We start from the raw sequence: 11,979 nt of genomic DNA on the forward strand, positions 1-11,979 counted from the left end.
GGAGGATTTGTTTCGTCTTCCATGCACTAGTTCCCCCCCAAAACACCTGCAGTGCAAGGCTGGGCTAACATCATGCACCTCCACCCAAGGACCTAGAAAGATGCCAAGCACGAAGAATGCTCAGTGAGTGAGTAGGGATGACGGGTGGCACTTCCCTGGGTGGGGACGCTGAGGGAGCACCTCCCACTCCCGTCCCGCTAGTCACAGGCGCCGGCTTGTCAGTTTACCTCCCTCCGATGTTGCTCACACTTTATTCTGAAACACAGAAGCCGCATCATGCTTGGACGCTGACAGGCGGCTTCCCACCCTCTGCTGCAGTTTGTCTCGAAAGACAAAAAAACAACAACAACAAAAAAAAAGGGTTTCTGCTTGGGAGTATGATGATTTGGATCCGAAACGTCCCTCAAAAGCTGGTGTGTTGAAAGCTTGGTTCCTAGTACAAGCAGTGTGCAGAGATGGGGGCCTGGGGAAATGTTGGCTCAGGGGGACTGTGACCTCATCAATGGATTGATTAACCCAGTTGTGGATTAATAACTTAAGGGGCTGCTGGGAAATGGTAGGAAATGGTAGTGGGTGGGGTCTAGCTGGTGGTCACTGGTGGGCATCCCCTGGGAATGACCATTTTGCTCCTGGATCTGTCTCCTCCTCTCCTTTTTCTTTCTCCCTTTTTCTCCCCTCCAGTGGCCACACGCCCTCCACCATGATACTCTGCCATACCACAAAGCCAGCTGACTGGGGGGGGGGGGGGGGGGGGGGCGGGGATGATGATCTCTGGATGCCGTGAGAGTCGACACAGCCCGTTTGCCCCCACTGAGATGGTTCCTTTGTTGCGGGGTGGGAGACTAACCAGGGATGTTAGTCTAGGCTCTAGGGTTGGATGGTGACAGTGCTCTGCAGCATGGTAGAACTTCTTAATGCCATTGAATCCTACAGTGGAAATGGTTAACGTGGGAAATTTTACCTTGAAAAGCCAATGAAAAGCTAAAGTTGTTGAGATCTTCCTTCAACTACGGCCCCACCCAGATGTCTTCATTTTTCCGTTAGTTCTAAAGTGCCAAACATTCCCTCTCTACACACACGCGAACACACACACACACACACACACACACACACACACACCCTGAACAATACCCTAGCCCTCAGCCACAGGTCTCCCTGGCAAGTTCCCATCACTTCCCCGCCTCCATTCTCTCTCATCCTAAGGACTCTCCCGACTGCCCTTGGCTCACTCATGACATTGCCCTTCACACCGCCGCTAATGAATCTGCTAATTCCCTCCTGCTCTGTGGTGCTTTAACTGCTAAGCGCCTGCTTTGTAGATCTGCATGTTCCCTCCACTTCTGGGGGTTGCTATTCAACCTGCAAGGAACAGCCATGGGACTTAAATTCCTTTGGCAGGCGTCCCCCAGAGCTGGGTACATTATCAGACACACAATGTGCACACAGAATGCCTTTAACTAATGAATGACTGTCTGAACTCCAAGGGTGACAGGTGTCTCTCACACAGCCAGTGAATCAATATGTCTGGAGAGAGCAGCCCTTCCTCAAAGGAAGAAAAAGTACACCTGAAAAGACAACTTCGTGACCTGTTATCAGACAAGCGGCTTGAAAGCCAGGGAACACAATTTTACCTTGACTTCTGCAAAGGCCTGCTCGGAAATTAAACACGTGTGCCCACATTGGGAACACCTAAGCGTTCACACATGCAGACACTGCCCAATCTGCCCCATCTTGAGGCGTGTCCCTAACACCGAAGCTTGCAGTCGAGAGAGATCATCCTACGATCATTAGTTGAAAAGCCCAACGTGGTTCTAAAATAAAATACAACTACAGACTCGTGACAAAGAAATTGATGGAAATTCCGGAGCCTGCGCAATTAATCAACACCAGTTTGAAGAGAGCTGAGGACGTGAGAGGCCTTTTTGCTCATGTATCTGTAATTAACATCTTACTTGACCTGAGACAGCAAATTAGCAGGTTATTGTCTTTGTGGTGAACATTTGGTACAGACAGAAGAAGGATCAGAGATTCAAATGCTCCTACCTGCTCCTGGGCCAGCAAAGCCTTCTTCTTCATGATTTTCATGGCATAGACGTCCCCTGTCGCCTTCTCTCTGACCACCTGCACTTCAGCAAAGTGACCACAACCCACAAGACTTCGGACCTCAAAGTCTCTCACTGAAGGCTGGAGCTCCCGTAATTCGGCTATCGTGTCGGAGTCTGTGGAAGATGGAAGATTTACACCCAGGTGAAAAAAGACACTTCAAATGCGTGCATCTTTGCCAAAGAGGGGAAAAAAGAAGGAAAGAAAAATGTGTTCTGTCTTCCTTCCCTGTCAAAAGACGTTTAGTCACTTTCTCATCCATCATGAATAATTATAAAATCGGCACAAACGTGTTTTTATCTGTTAAAATTAAGGGCTCCAGAAATTCCAAAGTACGGTTTCCATGGTAGCTATAATTCAAATCCTGTAGACTTAGAAAATAAGAAGGGAGCACACATGCCATGCTTTTCTTCTTCCTCTGAGGGCTGCCGGGCAGCGTTGGGGTCACACAAGCTTGGCGGTATTTAGACCGGCATAACAATGTAACATAAGCAACATGACCCCTGTTTCCCATCAGCCTTTGAGTGGATTCCAGATCATTCCATTCTAGCTGGATGCGCTCTGCCTGGGGTTGTGCCATTGGCCCCTGCACTGTTTCAGAGGACTGCTTTCCTGGCCTTACTCGGGGGCAGTGCTTGAAAGCAGTACACAGTTAGCCCCCGGGCCCAGAGGCCTGCCAGCTGCTCTGCTGGGCTGCCAGCCACACACCCGATGGGCCTGCGACCCTTTCTTGACATGATCTTATTCCTTTCCCAAGTGCAACGGCTCAGGCTGAGATCAAGGTAGGAAACACAGGACTAATGGTGTGGTGGTGCAGGATTTGGCACGCATCTATTAACACTGTGAGACAGACATCTCTAGATGACCAAGGACTCAGTTACTGACTTGCAAGAATGTAAGGAACAGTGGTGACGACCTAAAAATGGAACCCTGTCATGAACAAAGGAACTGCGTCAGAAATAGAGGTTACAAACAAAGGAAAGCAGGAAACAACAATGCAAATTATCTTGGGCCAAGGGTACAGTCAGTAGCAGAACATGTACTCAGCATGCAGAAGGTCCTGGGTTCAAACCCCAACACCAAAAAACAAAAACAAAAAAACAAAAAACTTACCCTGGAGAATCCCATAGTTAGGTATCACACTGAAAGCTGAAAGACTAGGCCTGGGGAGACGGCTCAGTGAATAAGAACACTGGCTCTGCTAGCATGAGGTCCTGAGTTCAAATCCTCATCACCCACATAAAAAGCCAGCCATGGTGGCACATGCCTGCACCCCTAACACCAGAGGTGAGAGACAGGTGAGTCCCAAGGACTTGCTGGCCAGGCAGCTTAGCCAAAATGGCAAGCTTGTGGTTCAGTGAGAGACCCTGTCTTAAGACAATAAGGTGAAAAATGGTAGAAAATGACACCTGATGTCCTGCTCAGGTCTCTGTGGGTTCCCACACCTGCGCACTCAAATGCATGCCACACAGAAAGATACACACACCAAAAAGAAAACCAAGAGACTGTTCTGAAATGTCCCCTAGACACTGAAGTTAGACGCAGTTGGTCCTCCGTATCCACAGATTCAACCAACTGAACACAGATCAAAAGCATGTTGAAGGCCAGCATGATAGCTCAGTGGGTAAGGGAGCTTGCCACGCGAGCCTGAGGATCTGAAGCCCATCCCTGGACAAATGATCTAGCAGAGAAAAATCAGCCCCTAAAAGTTGTCTCCTGGGCCTCTGTACACGAACCTACTCACATGCATGCCATAATAATTAAAAAACATTCAGGACAGAAAATATTCCACGAAGTTTCAAAATGCAGAACTTGAGTTTGTGGCACACAGAAATCTACACTGAATCCACACAAAGACAGCCTTGCAAAGGCACTGTGGTGAGCACCCCAAGCAACCCATAAACGGCTCAAGTTCATACTTTCATAAAGATGCATGTGCAGGTATATACAAACGCCACACTAGTCCACATAAGGGATCTGTGGCTATTAGTTTCGTGGAGGCGGGGCAGTTGGAACCAGTTCCCTGTGGAAACCCCAGCCTATGGCCACATCATCTCCCCATGTTATTCCCATGATGAAAAGAAATAAGAGGAAGGCCCTTTTGCTAGAAATCAGGTACTCCTCCAGCCTGCCCTTCAGGGACTCAGCCCTGGCAACCACCAGACAGGTCATTACCCTCCACCGCCAGGCATGGCACATTCCCTATGTGATTCATATACCCTGTAAAAGGTCCCTCCCGACACCATGGCTCTCTCTTGCTCGTTCTGTCTTCCAGTCTTTCTGTCTCTCTGTCTCTATCCTCTAGATCTTTCTCGTGTCCTCATTGAGCAACAGCCTTTTGCTCCCTCGCCCCCAATACACCTCTTATGTGAGCTCCGTTGCATGGTGTGATCTTTGCAGACCTTTGCCTAGACCCACCAAGGTACTCTGCCACTAATCCTAACACCTTTCACAACACAGTCATGAGCGGCACTTGGATGAATTATCCAGCACCAAATGTTCACTGCATCATCTACCCGCTTGCTCTCTTATAAAGGTGGAGCTGAATTCTCTTGGACGGAAGGCAAATATGGTCAACTCCCTGGTACTTGCTGTCTCCTGACCCCCACTCTCATGCTGGCCAGTCCCTTGGGGAACCACCCTAGAGTAGTGGGTGGATCGACATGCGATCACTGAGCACTGTTTCAAAAGGAGATCTAGGATCACAGCGATGGCTCAGTGAGTAAAGGCACTTGATGCCCTGAGTTTGATCCTTGAGACCCACATGGGGGGAAAAAAGAGAACCAACTCCTGTAATTTGCAATTTGTCCTCTGACCTCTACATGTGCATGCGCATGCAAAATAAAGTAGAATTGGCGTGTCTATGCAAAGAACACAGCGTGAACGCGAACTTGGGAGCCACACACAGCAGTTCCCCTTTGCTCTCACAATACCGTGCCCTGTCTGCCTTTCCCCTCATCCCTTTCCCGGCTTCCCTCATGTCAACTATCTGAGTACTGAATTATAATTAACCAAATGCGCTGGCTTGCATCTTTCTGTGTTTCAACCTGACTTCGCTGCTGCTGTATACAAGGCCAATCTCTCTTCATTTTCTTTCAGGCCTTGGGCCCCAAAATTGCTTACGATGTTGCCCAACTCAGTAACACTGGGCCCCGTCACTGGGGGCAATCGGGCATCTAAATCGCACACATTAGACAAACGGCTTTATGGGCAAAAATGATGATGCCTTCAGAACTGCAAGAAAGTGTTCCAAGTCTCCCTCCATCTTCTTCCCCGAAGGCTTTTGCATTATTAGGGTGAATAGGAGAGATGCTAAAATCAAGCCCCTGGGTGTTTTAAAAGAGAGATAGCCCTTCACAACTCCCCATACAAGCTGCTTCTATGACCCCAAAACCATATGGACTCATCATCTCTCTGAACTCTTAGTTAGTGTTTATGGGCCCAGTGGGTACTGAATACTGAGGCAAACCAAAAGATACAGAGCACTGTAATGAAAGCGCAGCCCAGGTTGTGGCTTTGTTAGACAGACAACTGGACCTGGGGGTGAGGGTGGGGGGCAAAAAAACCAACTCAGCAGAATCGACAGCTTCCTCCCCTGAAATTCAGCCCAGCCTTTCAAGGTCTAGGAATTAACCCATCCTTCACAGAACCCTCAACACGTGCTCGGAAAAGATGCGCATGAAGAGGCTCATGATGAAAACTTAAACAGAAAACGTTCAGAAGCAACCTGACCCCAAACCGCCATCAGCACCAATATGGAGATGATCTGAAGATCAACCCAGGACAGCCAGGGCTGCATAGGAGGCCCTGCCCAAAAGGAAAAGAAAGGGGGTGAGGGGGCTCATTTATTTTATTTTATGTGTATGAGTGTTCTGCCTGTATGTATGCATGTGCACCACGTTGCCCTTGGAGGTCGGAAGACGGTGTTGCATCACCTTGATGGTTGTGAGCCTCTGTGTGGGTGCTGGGAACTGAACCCAGGTCCTCTGGAGGAGCCGCCAGTGCTCTTAACTGCTGGGCCATCTCTCCAGCCCCCCGCCTGCATACTTTAATGTGTAACAGTGAGATCAGGGTAACACTTCTCCATCACATTGAGCATTTATCATTTCTTTGTCCTATCGGCAGAGCCTCCTGACTCCAAGACATGCATGAGGCTGCTGCCAGCGGGGCCTGGCACACGCTTTCATACTTACCTAAATAAGTGTACACTGAGCTGACAGACAGGATAGTATAGCAAATACATAAAACAGTGCGATAGTCGTTTATTACTATTATCAAGTACTACATATAATTACATGTTATGTTCTCATGGGGTTCACAGTTCAGTAGGTCTGTTTAGAACAGCACCGTCATAAATGTCTGATGCATGGTGCTACAAGTTAAGGCTGCAGTGTGCCTGGGTGGGAGACATTGTTTAGCTCATCATAATCCTGTTGGGTCTCTGTCACATAACTGTCCGTTGTTCTCAGAACACTGAGGTACGTATCTGGAGTATCTAAAGCATTGTCTGGTGCATATCAGGTACCTGACATCTATCCACTCAATGAGTGTACTGCTAAGTAAACAAAGTAAGTGGCAAGAGGCTGATGTGCACGCATAGTGCATACACTGACTGATTCTCAGACACACACACAGACATGCTCATGTACATGTGGTATAAATACCGATACTCAGACACACACACAGACATGCTCATGCACATGCGGTGTACACACTGACCGATACTCAGACACACACATAAACATGCTCATGCACGTGCGGTGCACATAACAATACTCAGACACATAAACACATTAATTTTTTTAAAAATTGAAGAAACAAAATAAGTGGCAAATATGATATCGTACACTCTGTAAAGATAAGCAATTGTGTTTTGGTTTAGTTTGGTTTGGTTTTTTGAGACTTACGTCACCACACCTAGAAAAGTAAACAACTCTGTAAAAAATTAGAAAATAAGCAGGTATGGAAGGTATTGAAGCCGGGCAGTGGTGGTACACGCCTTTAATCCCAGCACTTGGGAAGCAGAGGCAGGTGGATCTCTGAATTCAAGGAAAGCTTGGTCTATCTAGAGAGATCCGGGAACAACCAGGGCCACACCGTAAAATCCTGTCTCAGAGAGAGAGAAAGAGCAGCCAAATGAAGTGGCTAGCCTCTACCACCTTGGTTTATGTGAGCATCCTATGATAGCCACACGATGACAAAAATCATCTAACGATGCAATCGGAACACATGTCCATAGATAATCAACGCAGAACTGCAACTGAAGGCAACAACGTCCCGTCCGTCCGTCCATCCGTCGTCCCCACCCCCACCCCCCCCCCCCATTCTCATTCCTTGCCCTCCACTGGCTCAAGGTCAGGGGTTATGGTGGGAAGCACCACTTCTGACCACCCTCTCCAGCTCATTTCCTCTGGCAGCTCTGGAGAAAACCTCCCACTCCTACAAATGTGGGCGGTGGCAGCTGACGGACCCCTCTCCACAGGGAAAAGCACAGCTCAGCTTCTGAAACAGAAACCCAATGGGGTCAGGGTGGGGGTGGAGCTCATACTACCGCAATCACCAGATTTCAATCACAGGCTCTTCAGGGTCCTCACCAGGAAGCCTCTTCAAAAACTATGAAACAGTTTCCGGGAAGAACATCTACTAGAAAAAAAAAGATCTCCACTCCAATACCAGCCCCTGATTACACACCGCTTCTCCATGATTGACTGCTCTTAAGGGTCCCCGAGGTCTCAAACCTGACGGAGGGGCTGGGGTGAGTTCAGCCCCCTCCCACTGCCTACTGGATAATTTACATATTCAGAAGAGGGAGGAATATCCCAACGAATGCAGAGTGATGAGTAAGTACCTCAAGGACATTTTAAAGATACACAATGTGTTAATTAATCACGGTTGACGCTTGTGGATAACGTTCACTGTCTATTGACAAGTCTGGTGTCCTCGTAACTTTGCCGTTGCTGTGGTGAAAAACCCTGTCAAAGTGACTAAGGGCACAGTCCTGGGGTACAGTCTCTCACAGCGGGAAGAGAAGGGAAGGGAAAGGCAACAGGGGCTCAGAGAAGCTGCTCACAGCGCACCCACAGTGGAGGAGGAAGGAGAAGTCAATGTTCTCAGCTCACTCTCTCCTTTTTATTGGTCCAGGAGCCTAGCCCCAGAAGCGGTGCAATTACAGAGGGCAGGCATGTCCCTACAGGAAATGGTGTAATCACATGGGCAGGTCTTCCTACCGCAGTTAAACTAATGAAGATAATCTCTCCCACCACCACCACCATCAAGACAAGGTTTCTCTGTGTAGCCCTGGCTGTCCTGCAACTCGCTCTGTAGACCAGGCTGGCCTCGAACTCACAGAGATCCGCCTGCCTCCGCCTCCCGGGTGTTGGGATTACAGGCGTGCGCCAACACGGCTCAAGGTAATCTTACATGGCATATTTTTCCGAGGATGAGGATCTGGGAGCAGACAAGGTGCACACAAACCACCAAAGCCCTTGTTAATGGTCTGAGTGTGAAATGGTCCCCACAGGCTCCCGTACTTAAACACTGGGTGCCCAGCTGGTGGCACTGTTTTGGCAGAGGGTGGGCCTTGAAGGTCATGGCCTCCTCCTGCCCGAGCTCTTTGCTTCCTGGTCAGCACTCGGCAGCAAGGGGCCACCACATGCCCTGCCGGGCCACTACTCCTTCTCCGCCTCGAACTCTCAACCCGTGAGCCGAAACGAGGCCCTCTTCTCTTAATTTGCTTCTTCTTCTGTCAGCAAATTAAGACAAGGAAAAGGGCCGGGCGGTGGTGGCACACACCTTTAATCCCAGCACTCGGGAGGCAGAGGCAGGCGGATCTCTGTGAGTTCGAGGCCAGCCTGGGCTACAAAGCTAGTTCAGGACAGCCTCCAAAACTACAGAGAAACCCAGTCTCGAAAAACCAAAATGAACAAAGCTAACACATCTAACTGGGCAGGAGGTAGTCAGTCTCTAAAACTAGTTTCTGCTGAATGTGACGCTTGGGATTCGTGTCCTGTGACGTTTCTTCACACACAGAATGAAGCTGCTCTGGTTTAGAACTGGAAAAATCTCTGTCAGAGGCCCATGTGTTAGCACCCAAGCATGGTGCTACTGAGGTGGTGGAACTCCCAGTGAGGAAGTTTCTATGGGACCTCTCAGACTGTACCCCCTAGCCCCTGGTGGATGGAGACCACGCAGAGAAGTCACCATAGGCAGCAAAAACCCATCTCAAGGCAAGAGTCGTCCCTGAGGGTCCACCTTTGAAAAGGGCCTGTGAGGCCCTGACCTCTCTCTCTCTCTCTTTCCTGTTCATTCCTAGCCATAAGGTAAACATAAGGATGTGTTGCCTGGTCACAGGCGCTAAAGCAACCAACCATAGACTTAAGCTCCCAAAGGTACAGGCCCAAAGGAAACTTTCATTGTCTGCACTATGCAGATATCCCGGATATCTGATTATGGTAACCGGAGAGCTGACTGACAACAGCCAAGAGATTTTCCATCCTCAATAAAAAAAGCCTTCAAAAGAGCCTCCACTTCAGTGCTCCTGGACACTCAGGGCCACTGTGGGCAAGTCTGGCTTCGAAGCTAGAGCTTACATAGAGCCTAAGTCTTTTTTTTTTGTTTTGTTTTTTTGTTTTTTGTTTTTCGAGACAGGGTTTCTCAGTGTAGCTTTGCGCCTTTCCTGGAACTCACTTTGTAGACCAGGCTGGCCTCGAACTCACAGAGATCCGCCTGCCTCTGCCTCCCTGAGTGCTGGGATTAAAGGCATGCGCCACCACCTCCAGGCCCAAGTCTTTTCTTAAAGGGTCAGGTGGGAAACGGTTTAGGCTTTGGGGAGTCACATGATCTCTGTTCCAAGTATTCTAATGTGACTAAATGCACTTGACTGGTTCCAGTAAAGCTTTGTTTATAGATAGAGTTTACAGTTTCCAGGCCCCTTCCTATAGAGGCCACATAGAGAAACCACAGAGAGCCTAAGACTCAGATCTCCATGAAAGAGAGAGGCGTGGATGGATAGGCTGAGACCCCTTTCATCCCAAAATCTCAATGGAGCTCAGCTTTCCAGCCAGGGCTGCACACACTGAGCAAGCCATCTAGAACATTCCAGCTTAAGGGAGCTTAGAACCTGCAATTTTAGCCAAGACATCACAGAGCCGAGGAATCTCCAGCTGAATGCAATCAAACCACTGACCTATGAAGATGTAATACAAAACTATCCCTTTCGGCCTCTACAGTTTGGAATGCTTGGTTAGATGGCCATTTTAGATGAGGCGGTTTCTCAAATCTGGCATGACTGAGTACATGGTCCTGTGTGTTGTGGATGCTTCACAGGACCTGGCTCACCCAGTAGCGCCCTCCCCTGCCCCTGGCTGTGATAACCCAAAGGGTTTCCCAATGTTTCTCTAAGAGATGCCGGAGGAGCAGGATACCCACTGACTGGCACCGACACCCAACTGCCCCACCACGTGAGCAAAATCAGGAGTGCAGTCAGAGTCAGCTGATCCATGACATTCCCAGGCCCTGGGCCCTCCGCCTTCATCCGTTGCTTTTCCATCGAAGAAAACTTAACGATGACATCAGAGGTGTAAATAAAACAATCCCGTTAGCTAGCAGTGTGGCTCACTGGCAAAGCTCCATGAAGAAGAGGGGACAGGAGGAGGGGGAGGAAAGGAAGGAAGGGAGGAGGAGGAGGAGGAGGAGGAGGAGGAGGAGGAGGAGGAGGAGGAAGACAGGGAAGAGGAGACACCAGATTCAGAACCATTACTGTGTGCTCACCTATGATCACGATTTTAAAATTAAGCAACTGAAAGAAATTATCTTATTGACTTTAAACACAATGGCCCCTAAGCCCCGGCCTGAAGGACAGGTTAGCTCAGAGTGTAAGAAGGGAGCCAGGGGACAGCATCCCCAACGTGGAAGTCCCTGGAACCAGCTATGCCTGAGGCATCCTTGGATTTCTGTCCCATGAGTCAACATAGTTCCCTTTTGTCCTGAATTTCTGTCACTTGCAGGGAGAAGCCGGACAAGTCGGTCTGGTCTCCAGGCTACAACTGCACAATCTATGTACGCTCCTGGGCCAGCGTCATGCAGAGCATGGTTTTCTGTGACTCCCACCAATGTCTTCTGCCTCTAGCATCCCGTCTTCCTCCAGAGGGAGGGTTATCGAGACTTACACTTGCGGACAAAGCTGCTCACATGCTTCATCTTCATCAGGGCGGGCTGGCTGCACTCTTCGAAGAGAGCAAAAAGGGCATCTAATATCCCTTCCCGGGAAATAGCAGCCTGCTGCTGTTGAGTCATGAGGGGCGGTTTCCCCTAAAAATGGCAAACAGCAGATGGAGATTCTGTCAATAGTGAAAAGCTTCAATCAATAACATCCACACAGAGTAAATCACAAGCGACCGACTCAGCTGACTGCCCCCGGCACACTGGCAACGGTTCTGGGGGGCCGTTAAGTGATTATTTGCAGGGGTCCACTGCAGCAGGCTTTCTCACCTGCATCTGGGGGGAAATGTCATACCAAGAACACCATCCCTGTAAACCTCATCCCTTCCTTGAGTCTGAGCTTCACGCAGGCTCCGCGATGATGCCACATCTCTTCAACAGGAATCCGTGATTGACGCTCCTTCCCTGTGTGGCTAAGATTGCTAACACAACTCCAGCTTTTTAGTTCGCCTCGAGGAGTGGGAATGGATGCCTACCTCGGAGCTGAATTTATTCATGATCTGTGGGATTGGTTACAGATTGGCAGACTGTGTCTAGCCCACAAACATGTTTTGTTTGGCTTGAAGTATTTAAAATAATTTGAATTATCTGCCAATATTTTTAAATCAGATTTTATACACACACACACACACACACACACACAATGTCTGTCTTTTC

At 49.0% G+C, this 11,979-nt stretch overlaps 1 protein-coding gene across 1 annotated transcript in view; it reads right to left on the bottom strand.

Moving 5' to 3' along the window:
* The window catches only part of Cit (citron rho-interacting serine/threonine kinase), a 169,239-nt gene extending 157,641 nt beyond the window's left edge, over positions 1 to 11,598 (bottom strand). The window contains exons 1-3 of the mRNA XM_036171663.1: positions 11,593 to 11,598; positions 11,271 to 11,412; positions 2,044 to 2,219 (exon numbers count right to left, since the gene is read on the bottom strand). Coding sequence (XP_036027556.1) covers positions 2,044 to 2,219; positions 11,271 to 11,412; positions 11,593 to 11,598 — 324 coding nt within the window. The remainder of the gene's footprint in view (positions 1 to 2,043; positions 2,220 to 11,270; positions 11,413 to 11,592) is intronic.
* Positions 11,599 to 11,979: the final 381 nt, after the last annotated feature.

This window comes from Onychomys torridus, chromosome 22 (assembly GCF_903995425.1).
Source record: "Onychomys torridus chromosome 22, mOncTor1.1, whole genome shotgun sequence".
Lineage (NCBI taxonomy): Eukaryota > Metazoa > Chordata > Mammalia > Rodentia > Cricetidae > Onychomys > Onychomys torridus.